General features: G+C 40.8%; 2 protein-coding genes across 2 annotated transcripts; both read left to right on the top strand.

Moving 5' to 3' along the window:
- Window positions 1-5,220: 5,220 nt before the first annotated feature.
- LOC116400620 (ferritin, heavy subunit) lies at window positions 5,221-9,597 on the top strand. Its single transcript, XM_031878539.1, has 3 exons — window positions 5,221-5,549; window positions 6,413-6,559; window positions 8,316-9,597. Exons 1-3 carry the CDS (start codon window positions 5,382-5,384, stop codon window positions 8,604-8,606), a joined length of 606 nt encoding a protein of 201 aa, XP_031734399.1. The 5' UTR covers window positions 5,221-5,381; the 3' UTR covers window positions 8,607-9,597.
- Window positions 9,598-11,343: 1,746 nt separating this feature from the next.
- myod1 (myogenic differentiation 1) lies at window positions 11,344-15,361 on the top strand. The gene is made up of 3 exons (XM_031878538.1): window positions 11,344-12,048; window positions 12,920-12,998; window positions 13,610-15,361. The coding sequence occupies exons 1-3, from the start codon at window positions 11,461-11,463 to the stop codon at window positions 13,885-13,887; spliced, it is 945 nt and encodes a 314-aa protein (XP_031734398.1). The 5' UTR covers window positions 11,344-11,460; the 3' UTR covers window positions 13,888-15,361.
- The last annotated feature ends 3,277 nt before the right edge of the window (window positions 15,362-18,638 follow it).

Genomic DNA, 18,638 nt, shown 5'->3' with positions numbered 1-18,638 from the left:
TCAGATCTATATTCCTCTCACTAGTAATCTAACTGGTTCCTCACTATTTCCTCGGTCTGGACCAGCAGATTCTCCTGATGTGTTCTGAGTGACGCAGATATAAGAGGCGTGTTGATTGGTTGATCTGTGTGAGCGCTGCAGGGTCAGTTCAGGAGACAGCGATCTGCACACGATATCTGGGTCATCGTCACTATTCCCTCCATGTGGAGGAACAGGAGACGTTAATCTGTGCAGAGATCAACACATCCGTCTACAACAACCTGCTGGCTGCATGAAAACTACTCCCTCACATCCATTACACCTTCAACTGGGAAATGAAACACACACATTTTGAGTATTTCTGCACCTTTAACACGTTACCCCCCGACACGTTCAACGTCGTTTTGTTCAGCTGATCAAGTTCCCATGATTCCCATGCGAACGCCACACCTCCAAATTATTTTACTTTGAAAAGACTCGCAGTCGTCAACCGACGCTGACTCAAATAGCTCCACAACACCTGGAAACACAAGCTGATGTTTTCCTCTTCACCGCATGTTTACAGGTCACAGGTGTTGTACAAGTATCAGTAGTATTACTACTGTGACAGTACTGGTGGGGAGTACTGTGGTATTAGTGTTAAAATTAATATCTTTCTGAGTTTAAAAGGCTGAAAGAAACCGACCTGATGCCTGACTTTCCTTCATCACGGTGGTCCGATTACCCACAGACACCGAACGCCTCTCATGCGTAAAGAATGTGTTTCTGCCATCGCTGGAAATAGTCGTGCACCCCCCCCCCTTCTCTAAGCGTCATCATTCATCATTGTTTAATTTGTGCCACATAACACTAGCGGCATCCATTTACCCTCTGTCCCTCACTGGACCACGCCGCTCTATATCGGTCTCTTTAATGAGCAAGGGGGGCATTCCAGAGGCTTTCTGGGTAATCACAGCGTCTGGCACAAAAAGGCATCCGGGGGGGGGGCCCTCACTCTCACCGGGCCTCAGCACCAAACTCAGATTTACTTTCCTCCCATTTCAGAGGGCAACAACATCCTTCAAACGGCCCGAGTTCTGTTGTGTCCGATGAAGTTTACAACAAATAGAAAGCGGGAGCAGAGTGTAGACGGGGTGTCGGTCCCCGTAACGAGGCAGACTCTGGTGTCGGGTACCGGCTGTGAAACGGGGCACCGCTGCAGGCTCGGGTGTCCCGCGGTCCGATCAGTAATTGTATTTACCTTGTCTCTGTCTTCCCTCCATTAAGGGCGGTAATGAGCCGAGTTGTGAGCTGAGGAACTCTCCGCTGATGACGGTCCTGAGGATTCTTAATAGACAGCTGCTGGTGTGGAGAAGAGAAGTCCTGCTGATCTGTTTGACAGCTGTGACCCGCTGCAGGCCGGGCCAACGCTGAGCGAACGCCGGGCCAACATGGTGCCAACATGGTGCAAACATCAGGCCAACATGGCGTCAATGATGGGCCAACGACGGGCCGACGTGGTGCTAATGTGGTGCCCATAACTAGTTTTTTTCGTAAATTTGTGACTTTAATAATCTATTCTGTTCTTGCAGATTCAGGACTTTACAGTCTCAGAGAATATTCAAGTTATTTTTCTCGTAATTTTGTGAGTTTTGTCTTGTAAATTTCTGACATTTATCTCAGAGAATATCCACGTTTCTTTCTTATAAATTTAGAAATTATATCTTCAAAATTCAGTGTTTTTCTGGGACTATTACCCTCCTTTCTCCGGCTCAGGAATTTATTATTATCATTATTGTTTTCTACTTACGATGGCCCTCACACGCCTTCGTACAGAGGAAATATTCAGAAAGGAAGAACACAGTGAATCTCCCGCCCAACTATCGGCGGTCAAGCTGCATTGTGGGTAATGTAGGCCGCCAGATTTTTACAATGAAGAATGTGGAATAAAAAAGATGACGTCTCTGGTTCTGCTTGATACTTTTTGATGTTGTCCATCACAACTCTGAGTGCAAAGCTAAATTGGTGGAGTACTATTTCAACACCATCATTCCTAAACGAGCATAACATTTAAGCTCATTATGATCCTACAGACTACATAAAACTATATTTCTGATTCTAATTCTATTTCGCACAAGACATGCTGTTATTAAACCCAAACAGCAGTAAAATGTTTAAACTTCTCCAGTACTTCAGGTCCAAAGAGCCAATGAGCCAGGTCCCTTATTTCCGGGTCAAACCTGCTCAGGAGGATGTGGTTATTAATAGTTTACTGATCTTCAGGACTGAACTCATTCATAAAAACAGGAGTGAACATCAGATCCTGAGCAGCGTCCGTGTGTCCCTGCAGGCGATCTCTTTTTGTTCTCTTTAGAGCAGCAGCTGGTGTGTCTGCAGCATTTATAACTCCGGGTCATGTGATGAGAGACGGCAAGTCAAAACGAGGGACGGCGGTCGTGAGCGGCGTACGCTGTTTTTCTCTTCTGTCACCTCGGGCGGAACCTCGACCGAGGTGGAACCAAAAACCCTGTAATCACGATGTCAATCACCGTGTAGCCCCGCCTTAAAGCATCCCCTGCTTCATGGTCTGTTTGACTCTAAATGGACCATAATGTACTAAATGAACATCATGCTGTATTGAAGAAGACTTGAAACTAGAGATTGAGACCATAAACTCATGTTTACAATGTTTACTGAGGTAATAAATCAAGAGAGAAGTAGAGTCATTTTCTCATAGACTTCTATACAACCAGAGAAGTCGCCCCCTGGTGGACATTAGAGAGAATGCAGCTTTAACACATGAAGCTTTGGCTTCACTTTATAGAACCAGACGTTGCTGCCTGTGTGGACCAAACAATGGAACCAAGACCGCTTGAAAAGGTGGGTCTTAGTCTGCCTCCAAGCGGACTCCGGTGCAAACGAACCAACCACAAGACTTTATGATTGCAGATTTGTGATTGTAGCGTGATGTCAAAAGCTAAACTTTACTAATAAATCCATCTGTTGATCTGGAAATCTGTTCAGGAAGCGATCTGTGTTCAGAGCCGTGTTTATAAGTGCAGGTATTTTCCCTGATTAGGTCAAAAGCTAATAAAAGAACATCAATACACACACCAGAAGCATTAAAGTGCTGCATAAATCTGTTTTACATTGCACATCTTATGTTTACTTATACTATTCCTTTTCATTTTAAAAACAGATTTATTGTACATATTATATTTTTTTTCACATTTGAATTATAACTTGTGTTATATTTTATGTTTCTTGACCGTAGCATTACTTTAAAAAAAAAATATATATATTTTTTTCTGAACTACTCTCATTATCTCCTTAAAAACAGACACATTGTACATATTTGTTGTTAACTTGTGTTCTGTTTTATGTTTCTAGACCGTAGCAGTACTTAAAAAAATTAAAAATAAATATTATTCACTGACTGGTGAGACTGGTGCTCAGAGAGCTTCATTCGATCCGAACTCTGTCCTCAGTCCACAAACACAACAAACCACACAACTGTCTGCAGAGCAGTAAATCTGCTGCAGCGAGGTAATCCAGCTCAGTGTGTGTGTGTGTGTGTGTGTGTGTGTGTGTGTGTGTGTAAAGTAATCTGCCACCAGTGCAGGACAATGCAGTCGTTGTAGTGTTGGTGGTTTACAGCAGGCAGCAGGTGTGAAGTCCGACACCTCCGCTGTCAGTCTGCAAGTTTTAGGTTTATTAAGTGCTTCGTGTGTGTGTGTGTGTGTGTGTGTGTGTGAGTCCTGTCTCGTTATTGTCGTGTGTTTATCTGTATTTTTCTCTTTTGCTGCTCTGTAAAGTTAACAGAACTCAACATCACATATTGGAAATTAAAATTAAATATATTATACACTGTAAAAAATATTTTTATTTTACAGATTTTTTTGTTCAATAATTTGCGACATTGAATATTTATTCTGTATCAGTGACGTTATCAGCAGATTACAACACATGTGCATAACAATGAGATTTAGAGGCACTGGATTGTGTATTTTGTTTCTGACAGAGCCAGGCTAGCTTTTCCCTCTGTTTCCAGCCTTTATGCTAAGCTAAGCTAGCAGGCTTAGAAATCTGAATAAAGAAAGTGAATAAACGTATTTCCTAAAATGTTGAATTATTCCTTTGATGATATATTTAATGCGGGATGTCCTGGTGGTTTAGAGGTCTAAGACACAGACCGTGAACCTGATCTACAGTCCAGTTTAACTGAGATCTGGATCCTGGATCCGTTCTTCAGCAGCTCCTCCTGGTTCAGAGTCGACCCCCCTGGTTCTTCCTCCTCTCCTGTTGCAGGATGAGTGACGGGAGGGGCTGGCTGCTCCCAGGGGGTCAGCTGGTCCAGGATCCCCAGAGCACCTCAAGGGTCAACAGGACCCCGCACCTTTGACACAAACCACCCAGACCCCCTCAGACAGCTCGGTAATCACCTGGGCTGGACCTCACTGTAACAAATTACAGACTCTCTGCAGGAGGGGGGTCAGCTTCCACATGATGCTGCACAGTTAGAGACCAGATAGAGGCCTGATCGGGACAAGATAGAGACCAGATAGAGGCCCAACAAGGAGGAGAAAGATCCCCGACAAAGACCCGACACATTAGAGGAAAATGCAGAATATAAAAACAGTTTTTAGTTCATCAGATCTTAGTTTCTTCTTTTCTCCCATTAATTATTTCACGACCCCTCAGATTTGTCTGGTGACCCTTTGAAGGACCCCGACCCTTAGGTTGGGATCTATTAGACTAGACTGACTGTATATAAAGTCAGGACGAAACAAGTCCTTTTACTTTTGATAATTTAAGTACATTTTGTTAATACTTTTCTACTCTTATGGATGCAGGACTTGCAACATAATGAAGTATTTCTACACTGTGATATAGGTACTTTTACCTTCATTAAGGATCAGGAGTACTTCTTCCAGCATCATGAGTACTTCTTCCAGCACTGAGCTTCACTGACATTAGGCTGCAGTGAAGCTGTCATTGTTAAAGCAGCTTAATGCAGCTGATCCTTCACTGTAAACACTCAGTGGACTCATGACAACAGGAACATAATATTTATCTGTTCTACAAAATAAAAGTGCATCGAGAAACGTCTGATGTTAAAAAGAAGAAAGCAATAAAAGGAATCACGTGTTTTATTGTTGATCTGATTATTATTCTGTAATAAAGTTGTTGTTTTTCTGTGGCTGCACCGGATGAACTTGAGCAGCTGACCGGGAAACTGTTGATCTCTGCGGGCTAAATTTATCCTCCGATGACGGTTCAGGTCTCCTGGAAGAAAGACGCGTTTACTGTCCACAGCCCGCGGGTGTCGGGTCGTTTATTGCCCGTGATTCACCTCTCAGGTTGTGGTGTTTATGTCAGTTACGTGTCCTGGACCGAGCTTCTCGCGGTGACCGGGCGGTGACATGACCGAGCCCGCAGGAAAGAGGCTGAAGGGCAGCCTGCCGCTGTGCAGAACGCACCGGAGCTCCGCGGGCAGCCGGGTCAGACACAACCTGCAGGCCGCCGTGGAGGAGGCTCTGTGCGGCGTGAGCAGCCTGCTGTGGGACGGAGAGTACCGGCTGGAGGCTCTGGTAGGAGACACATGGAGGTCTGCTCTGTGGGACAGATACATGTACACAAGTAGTCCACTGTACTCAAGTAGGCCTAGAAACACCAGGTACTTGTACTTTCATTGAGTATTAGATTAAAATATATGAAATATTGTACTTTTTACTGTACTACATCTCAGAGGTGCATATTGTACTTTTTACTGTACTCATCCCCCTTTAATCCCAAAAGTATATAAAAAGTTTAAAACAGTAGTAAAATGCAACGTACACAGTATCGCAGAAGTTATTAGAATTAAATGTAAAATTCTTAAAAAGGCAAGAACAACTAAATATATAAAGGTACAAATCGTGATGTTTGACTCAGCAGGTCGTGTGTCCTGATGTAAATGAGATGACAGCCTCCAATTTTGAGCTGTCGACATGTGTGCAGTGCATTGTGGGATACTGAGGACCAAAGGGCTCAGGCTGCAGTTCTCAGAGCATTTGTGGCTTGTTTACCTTTTATGATCCATTCAGTCCTGAAACGCAAAAGTCAGAAAGAGGTCATGTGAAGCCACTGTTTGCTAAAATCACTGTTGATGATGTTGACCTGATGATCAAAAACTAAGAACAGAGCTTTAAGATGAGCATGGAAACAATTATTTTATCTCCTGTCAGAATAAACAGTAACAAGACGTCGATCAGGAGAGGGCACTTACATCTCTTTGCTTCCCTGCAGGAGTTGCTCCCATTGAAATGAATGAGGGTGAAGTGACGGAAAATAGACTAAATAAACTTTCTAAGTGAAATGTCGACACAGTTTATTGTTGAGTCTCCATAACTCCTCACGATGAGGTGATTATGTGACGGTTCACTGTGATCATCACTCGTTTTCTCTCCTGCAGGCCCGTGTGTTTGAGCGCGGCGATGCCGCTCTTCCCCGCGCCGCTTCCTTCTTCCACCAGGAGGCGTTGAAGCAGCGGCAGGAGGCCGAGGCCATGATGGGCTACCTGGCTGAGAGGGGGGGCAACTACTGTGGCAAAGATGTCCAGGTACTCGCTGGTACTCCACTTTAAGTTCACTTAACCTGCCGTTTAATACTGCTGTCATTGAGGCAGAGGAAGTATTCCTCTACTGCAGTAAAAGTACTTATACAACATGGTAAGAATACTAATACCACACTGTAATACTCTGTGACAGTTAAAGTACAAACACTACAAAGTAAAAATACAATGTCACAGTAAAAGTCCTTATACAACTTGGTCAGAATACTCTCTTACAATAAAAGTACTAATACCACAGTGTACAATTATTCTTTTACAGTAAAGGTTTTGCATTCAAAAATACGCAGTGTACAATCAACAAAATGTACTTGTTATGTATCAAAAGTACACGCAGAACGTCCCTTTTATTAGTGTTTAAATATTTGAATATGTATTATGTTTTAGTCGGTGTAGACGAGGTTCATTTAAATTACTGTATGTAAAGAATCCACAACTCATGTTTTGAGTATATAATCTGAAACCAGAGATAAATGTACTGGAGTACAAACTGTGCAGTACTTCAGTAAATGTACTGAGTTACTGTCAGAGGTCAGAGGTGAAGCGCCTGTGGGGGAGGGGCGGTTCAGCCCTTCCTCGTTTAGATGATCCGCTACGAAGAAGTCGATTTGAAACTAAATTTACGATCTGAACTTTATCTGTGAGACGGAGAAGCTTCGGTCTGTAACAGCGTTCTCCTTTTACTCCCAAAAACGTCCCATCAGCAGGATTTATCCGTTCCTCCTGAGCCGTCCTTCATCCTGTCAGAGCAGGTGTCTTCATCGCTTCTTGTTTTTCCTCGTCTTCATTCAGAGGGAGGGCGGGGGGAGTTACGAGCTCACGAGGCTGGAGGAGGAGGGAGGGGAGGTTAGACCCCTGGAGACCTGAAACCCTGACTCTGGCCTAAAGCCAGTCAGGGTGTACATTTCCCCTCCCCCCCATCCCCCTGGAAAATTGGCGAGATTAATGCTGCGGCAGAGGGACAGTGGTTGCTGATGGCGTTTCCAGATGGTTCAGCGGGCGGCAGCGGCGTTGGCGCGTCGCAGCGTGGCCTCCGGGTTTTATGACTCGTGTAAAATCGTTTCAGGGCCGAGGGCCCCCGAGTCCAGTCAGCAAGCAGTTTGGGAGACCTCGTTATCCGTCTCTCAAAGACGACCTCAACGAGACGACGACAGCCTCGCTTCACTTCAGGCTCCTTCTATTCTATCAAATAAAAATGATGCTGAGTTAAGAGAGTTAATGTTCCAAGAGACGGATCGACTAAACGCTGAAATGTTCTGGTGTTCAGACCAGGAGACAACCTCCGGTTCATTAATGTGAAGTCAAAGCTTCATGTGTTAAAGCTGCATTCTCTCTAGTGTCCACCAGGGGGCGACTCCTCTGGTTGTATAGAAGTCTATGAGAAAATGACTCTACTTCTCTCTTGATTTATTACCTCAGTAAACATTGTAAACATGAGTTTATGTCTCAATCTCTAGTTTCAAGTCTTCTTCAATACAGCATGATGTTCATTTAGTACATTATGGTCCATTTAGAGTCAAACAGACCATAAAGCAGAGTTTAGTGTATAGTTCATTTAACGAATGTTAGGTTGAGGCAACAAAACCACCAACAGTTGAATATTCGTCTTCTTGGATATTATAGAGTTCATCACTCGCTCTGACTCGTCATGTCGCTGAACACAAAACCAATAGCTTCCATTTCGTGACTATTTCACATCTGCTCTGCCACTGGGCTGGTTGATCATACGACATGTTTGATCTTCCAGAACCCGCTCTGTGAGGCCGTCTGCTCGCTGTTACCGGCTCTGGAGCTGCTGCTGCTCCAGCTGAAGGAGGAAGTGGGCGTCCTGGTCGAGCTGAGCGAGCTCGCCCGCGACCACGGAGACCCGCATGCCGCCGGCGTCGTGAAAAACCGCTTCCTGACGCCGCGGGTGGACCGCCTCAAACTGCTGGGAGACCTGCTCACCAGCGCCCGGCGGGTGGGCTGCACCCAGGACCAGACGGGGGGGTTCGGGGAGTTCATCCTGAATGAGCTGCAGGAGGAGCTCACCAGATGATCGGTCGGATCAGTCAGAGGAAGTCTCCGTTGATTCGAGATGATACTCTATCGTTTTCTGTCAAAGTTAGAATCTGATTTTCTCCAAAGGACCAGGTGGCATTTTGGGGAATTAGCTTGTTAGCAATCTTCCCCAGAGTCCAGATGGATATTTGTGTCATCTCACTGCCATCAACACTGAGCTGTGTTCTACACATGTTTATTTATTCTTTCTTTAAAAACACAGTCAACCGCGTTAGCTACCGTTAGCTCATGACATAATGTTGTTGAATGTCTTGTGGTGTGGGTTTGTTCTCTGTGATGTGTGATTGGAGACGTTGATGAATGGTTGATCATGATTGATGAACATGCAAAATTAGGTTTAGCTAACGGAGTTGGCTCCGAGCTCAAATCCGACAGGACAATTAGCTCCGGCGCTCCGAGCAAAGTCACAAAATAATTATCAGAGGAAGTTTAAAACAAATAAATAAGTATTCAAACTGTCAAAATTAAAATCCAAACACACGGAGAATTACATTGACATCTATGGGAAGAATAAATTCATGTTTTGCAAAGTAAACGTATGTGACGGTCTGGTCTATAAACAACGTTTAAAATGATTTGTCCGAAGATCTGAGCAGGTGATTGATGCTAATATGAATCATTTATATCGACACATTTTGAACAATACCAAAAAAGTGTTTATGTTTGATAACCAGCCTGTATAGAACGACAGGAAGTAGTTTGTTGGTCGACATCATTTGTAATCAGTAGTATTTATACATGTTTCCTGCTGGTACACTGGTACTCTGCTTCTTCTGTTTGTGAACTTGTGTATTCTAACATATAAATGTGTTTTTATTTTGTATTATTTGTCCACCTTGTATTCAGTGTTTCATTATATTCTAGTTTTGTGACTTTTAATTCGGTCAGACGGAGCTCCGCGTGAAGGAGAAGACAGGATGTGTGATGTTTGTTCTGCACAATAAAATAAAGTTAGATAAAGATTTATAGAAATTTGCATTTTTTTGTCATTCAACTTTTTATTGAAAATGTTTGGATTTGTCAAACAATATAAAAACCTTACAACCATAAAGATAAATAGATAAAGCACATGAACAGCAACAACACTCGTCATTTGATACTACATACTGTTACCTTTACATCTCAGCTATGAAGGATGTTAAATATAATCACAAGATGTTTATTTTAAGTGAACTGAAAAGTCTCAGAAAACGTTTGACGATAAAGTTAGAAAGACTGATTTTCGGCAGCCAACTTTCCCCAGAATCAGCACCGTTTCATGTTTAAAAAATAACTATATATATATATATGACAATTTAAAGGGTCATTCTGCATTTTCTGACCTAAATGATGTTTAGGAGCATTACTCTCATTCAAACAAACCTTTATTAGCAGCTAAAAACAGGAACAGCGTGTATTCAGTTGTTAGTCTCCTGCATTAAAAGACCCGTCAGTCATCTTCCTGGAGTGATGGTGATAATCCTTTGAGCAGAGCGTTTGAATATCTTCTCAAACACTTGAAGCGTCCACACAGTCCGAACCGTCCGTCCCATGTGCGTAGAGGAGCTCTGCAGCGCCCTCCAGCGGCATCACGGGAGAACTGCAGCCAGCAGGAACTCAGCTGCACGTTTTATTAAAATCAATAATCTGCATTTATAAGGTTTCTGGAAGGAGTCGGTGCAGTGATGATGATGAAGAGGAGGAGGAGGAGGAGGAGGAGGAAGAGGAAGAGGAGGAAGGAAGCGAATCTCTGGTCTAAAACTAATTAATTTATTACTGAGTTTACACGTTCATTCAGTATTTACGCTCTTTAATAAATGAGTGAACATGAATATGAGTCATGCATGAAGTCCTTTCTGCTCATGTTGGGTGTGACAGTCTTTTCATACATTCATTTTTGGGTTTTTTTTCTTCAGTTTTTTAATTTTCGTTCAAAAATGACAAAACAGCCACGAGGTCAAAGGTCAGCTGATCTGTATGATAGGAACCTCAACTTTAAATATGATTTATTTATGAACAGGAACAGCTTACAACTTTGAATATATATATATATTTTTTTGCCCAAACCTGATTACTTCAACAAGACAAAACAACTTTTTAATGTTTGTTTAGTTTTGATTTAGAAACTTTTGTTTGTTTGCTTTCTTTTCTTTTAATAGAACAAATTAGAAATTTTGATTTCTTAAACATCAGATGAGCTTTTATTTGAACTCTATTTCATCATGTTTACTGTTTTATTTTATGCACAATTTTTTTTATCACAACTTCAATTATCTTTAATGTATTTAAATGTCTGTGTTTCCCTTTAAATTCATTATTTTACGTTCTTTCATGTATTTTCCATTCTCTATTAGTTTCGGCCTCTGATTTAATTCTTTTATAATTTTTTCCCAAACCGGCCTCATCAATTTCACAGATACCTTTTATGTAAATACCACGTTTCTTTATGAATGAACTCGGTGTGTATTTGTCCCCAATAAGTCATAAATAAGAGTAAAAACATTGAGGTACTTTATACTTCTTCCCCCACTGAGAGCAGCAGTATATTACCCTGCTGTTGCTGCTCTGTTACGGGTAATTGTACACTAATTACCGTGAAGTTGTAAACCCCTCCCGCTGCCAGCTGATTGGTCAGACCCCAGATGACCTCACGGGGCTGACACCGCCCCCCACTGGTGTCGCAGGTATAAGAGGCTCCAGGTCAACAGCTGAGAGGACAGAACAGAGTCACAGGACTCCACATTCCCAGAAACAAACACACTGACAGCTCCACGTCCTCCCACTTCTTCTGTCCTGGATTTTTCTTCTTCTTCTTCTTCTTCTGTGGTGTGTGTGTTTTGGGACTTGGAACCATGGAGCTGTCGGATATCTCTTTCCCCATCCCCGCCGCCGATGATTTCTACGACGACCCGTGCTTCAACACCAGCGACATGCACTTCTTCGAGGACCTGGACCCGCGGCTGGTCCACGTGGGCCTGCTGAAGCCGGACGACTCCTCCTCCTGCTCACCCTCGCCCTCCCCTTCCTCCACCTCCTCTTCGTCCTCCCTCCTGCATCTCCATCACCGCGCCGAGGCGGAGGACGACGAGCACGTCCGCGCGCCCAGCGGGCACCACCAGGCGGGCCGCTGCCTGCTCTGGGCCTGCAAGGCCTGCAAGAGGAAGACCACCAACGCGGACCGGAGGAAGGCGGCCACGCTGCGCGAGCGCCGGCGGCTCTGCAAGGTGAACGACGCGTTCGAGAACCTGAAACGCTGCACGTCGGCCAACCCCAACCAGCGGCTGCCCAAAGTGGAGATCCTGCGCAACGCCATCAGCTACATCGAGTCCCTGCAGGCGCTGCTGCGCGGCGGGAAGGACGACGGCTTCTACCCGGTGCTGGAGCACTACAGCGGGGACTCCGACGCGTCCAGCCCCCGGTCCAACTGCTCCGACGGAATGGTGAGTTCAGGGACCGACAGGTGTTTCTCCCGTGCGTCTTTACGCACGGACACGGTGTGAGGTTCACTTTGGTTTCGTTTAACTCAGTATTTACTTTGATCTTTTCTTTTCTTTTCTTTCAATCATTTTGTTGGATGTGTTCTCTAAATGTTTAACTGTTCCCACGTGACATTGTAGCTCATGAAACTCTACTTATATTTATGTTTCAGAAAGATATATATTTCTTTCTAAAGGATCATTTTCTCTTATTTTGGTGGTCTACAGCTGGTATAATCCTCCAGAGATGAAGACAGTCTGCACTCTTATTCAATCTAATTTAAGAATATCTGTAGTTTAGGGTCAGAAGGAAAAATACATTAAAAAGTAGTTTAAATGCAACATGTTTTCCTCAACATGTTTTTCGTTAGATCTCATAAATGTCTTAAATCAACAGAGGGCCGATCTACATGTTCACGTGTTATGTTTTTAAATCGTTTTAAATGTTATTTACGTTTTTGAGTTTTTAACGACTGTATCGAACACATTCAGAAGCTGCGTTTTGTTTTTAATTATTTGATGATTTTTATTTTCTTTGTTCTGCAGTAATTAAAACCTTTAACGAAAATAAACATTATATATTAAAAAAGACTTCACCACCAAAACGGAAACAACGAGTCACTAGTTTGTTTTCACTTTGTTTCAAATACATTCTGCCTTTCTCTACGTTTTTCTAAATTATTTTTTTTACCTTTTTGGGTTTTTTTTTTAAACTTATTATCCAGTTTTCTTTTGGAGCGACAGCTCAACATTCAGGCTTCGTGTTTTCAGAAGTTATGCAGAAATGTTACTGAAACTATTTATGAATTCTTTCCTTTTGTGTTTTTCTCTACAGACGGATTTTAACGGCCCGACCTGTCAATCAAACAGGAGAGGAAGTTATGACAGTTCTTATTTCTCAGAGACTCCAAACGGTAAGAAACCACAAAGGACTTATTATAATCATATTATTATATTATAATAATGAGGATATTATTACAGCTAACAGGACAACAGGCTTCTGATTGATGGTAAAACAAAGAGAGTGAGCTGAAATCTAAATTATAAAAAGGAGATTTTTGTTTAAAAAAAACCAAATGAGCCGAATGCTTTTTTTTATTGGAAACATTTTGTATAAATTAAAATATTAGAAAAGCTAATTAGTTGAATCAGCTATTCATTTATGTTAAATAATCATAATTTAACATTAATACTGAGCTTTTATTGGGAACGCTCACTCAACTTTCAGCACATTTTACTGAAACATCTTGTTAGAATAATCCAGATATGAATAAAGAAACTGTTTGTTATTATTATTATTTACAGTAAAACGATTGGAATCAAACAGATGAAGTGAAAGCAGCACAATAATAGAAACATTGACTTCTGTGTTAAACTTTAATAATTAAACTAATCAAACAGTTGAACCAACAGACAGAACAGATGTTCATGATGTTTTGAATCAGGATGTGTTTGTTGTGAAAGAAAACATTGAAATGTTAATAATTCCTGCTTCTGAATATTAACTGATGCTTTGTGTGTTCAGGCGGTCTGAAGAGTAACCGGAGCTCCGTGGTCTCCAGTCTGGACTGTCTGTCCAGCATCGTGGAGCGGATCTCCACGACAACAGCAGCAGCCTGCAACAGCAGCAGCCTGCTGCCGGCTGCCACCACCTCCTCCACCTCCACCTCCTCCGCCGCCGCCTCGGGCCCCGGGGCCTCGCCGCCGGACCCCACCACCCAGGCAGCGGCCCCGGGGCCCGTCCAGGTCCCCTCCACCTCGACCGGCAGCCAGGACCCCAACCTGATCTATCAAGTCCTATAGACCTTCACACCCGGGACTTTACCACACACACACACACACACACACACACACACACACACACACAGTGAAAATATATTTTTCATTTCATTTAATTCAATTTGAAAACTACTGAACTGAGTCTTCAAACTGTTTGATCAGCGTTTTATAATCTACAAACAAATATCTGTTTTTATTTCATGAAGCTGAAATGTATGGAAGCTCATTCCTGACAGAAAATAATAATAATAATAATAATAATAATAATAATAATAATAAGAGTGTGAAAGATCATTCGTGACTTTTGAACTCGTCAAAAAGAAATCTAAAAATAATCTTAAGTTACTGATGTTACAGAGTCTTCATCAGTAGATGGAGTTTGATATTTTATATCAGATTTTATAGATTTCTTAGTCACTGAACAAACTCCACGAGCTGATGAAGATCAGAGATATAATCGAAAGATCTGGAAATAAACCTCGAGGTTACAACAAAAACTTTATTTCCAAATATAAATTTTTAGTCTTAATAATATTTTATTATAATTTATTATATTATTATTATAATTTTTAGCGACAAATAATAATCACAAAATGAAATTTGAATTAAGTGATACTAATCGTTATTTAAACTTATGCTCTTATTTTGAAAAATAAGATTAAAAGGGGGAATATAGAAACTAAATGTTAATAAATGTCCAGTAAGAGTTGATGTCATCATTCCAAAGTTTCCATCCGTTTTACTTCCTGCAGGAATGATCTTCCACAGCTCAACATGTTTGACCCCCAGATTCTACTTCCTGCTGTTAAAACAAGCACGTTTTATATTTAGTGTACAAACCACTTGAATGCTGGGAATTGTAGTTTGTTTAAACTGATGACTACAATCAGTTCGGTTCTCTCCAAGTTATGAGAAAACACTTTAAAGGCTCAGTTTGAGTCGTTCAGACGGAGGCCAAAAGTCGACAAAACATCCGTTTACATTCCTCCACGTTCGTCCATCTGAAGCCATAAGAAGCCCAGCTGTTCATAAAACCCGCTGTTCATAAAACCCGCTGTTCATAAAACCAGCTGTTCATAAAACCCGCTGTTCATAAAACCAGCTGTTCATAAAACCAGCTGTTCATAAAACCAGCTGTTCATAAAACCCGCTGTTCATAAAACCCGCTGTTCATAAAACCCGCTGTTCATAAAACTAGCTGTTCATAAAACCAGCTGTTCATAAAACCCGCTGTTCATAAAACCAGCTGTTCATAAAACTAGCTGTTCATAAAACCCGCTGTTCATAAAACCCGCTGTTCATAAAACCAGCTGTTCATAAAACTAGCTGTTCATAAAACCAGCTGTTCATAAAACCAGCTGTTCATAAAACCAGCTGTTCATAAAACCCGCTGTTCATAAAACCAGCTGTTCTTAAAACCAGCTGTTCTTAAAACCAGCTGTTCATAAAACCAGCTGTTCATAAAACCAGCTGTTCATAAAACCAGCTGTTCTTAAAACCAGCTGTTCATAAAACTAGCTGTTCATAAAACCAGCTGTTCATGAAACCAGCTGTTCATAAAACCAGCTGTTCATAAAACCAGCTGTTCATAAAACTAGCTGTTCATAAAACCAGCTGTTCATGAAACCAGCTGTTCATAAAACCAGCTGTTCATAAAACCAGCTGTTCATAAAACTAGCTGTTCATAAAACTAGCTGTTCATAAAACCAGCTGTTCATAAAACCAGCTGTTCATGAAACCAGCTGTTCATGAAACCAGCTGTTCATAAAACCAGCTGTTCATAAAACCAGCTGTTCATAAAACTAGCTGTTCATAAAACCAGCTGTTCATAAAACCAGCTGTTCATAAAACCCGCTGTTCATAAAACCAGCTGTTCATAAAACTACATCTGCAATAATCCTGTGATATTTTAGGACGATGTCATACAAACCTGCAGGAATGAATAAGTGGAAGAGTTCGGGTGAAGTCGGCTCAGACCTCCTTCCTGTCACTTTATTTAGGACCACGTTTCTGTTTCTGTACATATTATGTAAATAAGAGCTGATTGGTTCCAACTGGACGTATTAATTATGTATTTAATGTTTCTGTCTGTGCTTTTGTTTGTTGTGAAAATGTTAAACTTTATATTTATACATCTGAAAAACTGAGTGACGGTCTAATGACAAATAAATGAATCTGCTTATTTATACTAAACCACGACTCGGCGTCTTCATTTCTTTAGAGCTCTTATTTTATGATTCATTATTTACTTTCACTTTTTTATTTTTCAGGGAAATTAAAGTGTTTGTGGTGAAGTTACACAATAAACATACAAACAAATATATTTTAGATATTTACTTTTTAGATATATTTAAGCATTAATTAAAATATAAATTTAACTGCTTTTAACAGAAGAACTCTGCTTTTAATATACATTTATAATTTAGTTTAATCTTATTTACATTTTTTCTAAAGGTTCTATCTACAGCTCTATATATTATTTATATATCTATATTTTATCTATATATATATACACATACATATATATATTACAATAGCTGCAAAATAAATAATAATATGATTATTATCCGTCATCAGGAAAACGTTTTAATTTAGAATGAAGTGAACATTTAAATAATTGTTCACACATTGTCTCAAAGAGCTGCAGCACCACCGTGCGGTTAAATGAAGAACTGCAGGTGTTTCAATCTCATTCTCACTGTAAATTGCATTTATTTGACATTTAATTCTGTAAAAACACTTCACATGTTATAAGATAATTGATCCTCTTTCAGTGGAATCACATTGTGATGAAATCGTGTGTCGAGACACAATTCTACGTTGTCTAATATCTCACATTTCTCAGAAAATCGGATTAATTTACACTAAAGTTATTAATTAAATGAGAAAATACTTTTCATTGATCAAGTATTTCATTCACACAGGAGTATACATCACCATGTGGTTATTACATGCTGTGTATCATGATATATGTGTATCATTATATATTTGATAACAACCCCAGTGGTGAAAAGTACACAAGTACAGATCTGGTGTACTAGTACTTCTACTCCACTAGTATTCAGAGGTAAACTACATTTATTTGACAGCTGTAGTTACTTTACAGATTCAGACTATTAAAACAATATATAGTCAACTAATAAATGATGTAATGTTATAGATTAAACTATCCAGCAGTATATATTTCTACACTGTAGTATTACTTATTTTACTGAAGTAACATATCTGAGTACTTCTTCCACCTAAACAAGAGCACAAACAAAACTTCAAGCTACCACCATCATCATCATCATCCTCATCATCATCCTCATCCTCATCATCCTCATCATCACCACATGAGGTAATGTTTTTTAAGACGGTGTTAAACCCTTCAGAATAAACCCTTTTTTCACAGGAGACACTTTTCCCCGTCACAATAAAAGCTGAGGTGTTAATAACACTAATGATGTTTAAGTATCCCAGTGAGTCGACACAGCTTCTGTTTTCAACATGTTTTAGTTTGGAAACACCAGGAATTCAGAAAATATTGAAATATTGCAAAACAAACAAAATAATGTTTCACACTGGAGGAATATATGAAAGTGAAGATGTTCTGTTGAACCACGATGGAACACAAACGGCTGTTTCGTCTCTTTCAGTTGCTGATTTGAGTCTTCTGAGCTGTTTTGTGTTTCTGTGTCATCTTCAGTCTCTTTGTCATTTTGTTTCTCTTTGAAGCTATTTTGCTCTTTTTCTTCGTAGTTGTTTTATGTTTTTTTTTGGTAATTCTGAGTCTCTTTGTAGTTGCTTTGTAGCATTTTGTAGTTGTTTTAAGTCTCTACGTAGTTGGTGCTGTTGAATGAAGGCTGGGACACGGTCTTGAGCTATGAGGTCTGACAATTTGTGTCCAATTGTAATCATTTTGTTTCTTTGTAGTTGCTTTAAGACTCTTTGTAGTCATTTTGTGTCTCTGTGGCTATTCTTCCCTTTTTCACAGCCACGAGTCTATTTGTGTCACTTTGAAGCCGTTTTGCATCTTTTTAGTTGATCTGTCGTCTTTGTGTCTCTTCGTAGTTCTTATGTTTCTCTTTGATCATTTTGTAGTCGTTTTATGTTTCTTTGTGGATATTCAGCCCTTTTTCTTAGTTGTTTTGAGTATCGACTCTTTGAAGCTTTGAGGTCATTTTGTGTCTCTTTGTGGCCATTGTGCTCCTTTAGTCACAGAGTCTCTCTGCATCACTTTGAAGCTGTTCTGCATCTCTCGTTGGTTGTGTCTTTGTGTCTCTTTGTAGTTGTTTTATGTGTCTTTGTGGTCATTAGGAGTCTCTTCCTGGTTGGTATTGGCCTATTGAAAGAAGACTTGAACACTTGAACTATTGGGTACGACACATGCTCCGTGGAGCTGTGATGTTGGAGGGTTGCAGCCGTCGGCTGTAGAAATAGAGATGTCGCTCATTCAGCTCAGTGAAACGTGTTGGTTGCATCAAAACTGAACAATAACAACAAGCCAAGGTTGATTCTTGATTTTAAAAACCTTCTTTAAATTGTCTCACTCTTTCTCAAATCACTTCCCAACTAAAATCATCGCAGCAACCAAACGGACGTGAAAATGAGCTCAACGTTCAGAGGTTTCTGTCGCTCTGAACTCTGCTGAGCTTTATAGACTCACCTGAACACAGCTGAGCAGTCAGCAATCACACAATCACACACCTGTTTGCTGTTGTCTCAATCAGCTGGTGAGTAACGAGAGTGACAATTATTGGATTCAAGCCTCTAAAAAATAGAAATAGTAAAAG

This window comes from Anarrhichthys ocellatus, unplaced genomic scaffold, assembly GCF_004355925.1.
Source record: "Anarrhichthys ocellatus isolate YVR2014 unplaced genomic scaffold, GSC_Weel_1.0 scaffold186, whole genome shotgun sequence".
Taxonomy (NCBI): Eukaryota; Metazoa; Chordata; class Actinopteri; order Perciformes; family Anarhichadidae; genus Anarrhichthys; species Anarrhichthys ocellatus.
This window is presented reverse-complemented; position numbering and strand designations above follow the sequence as displayed.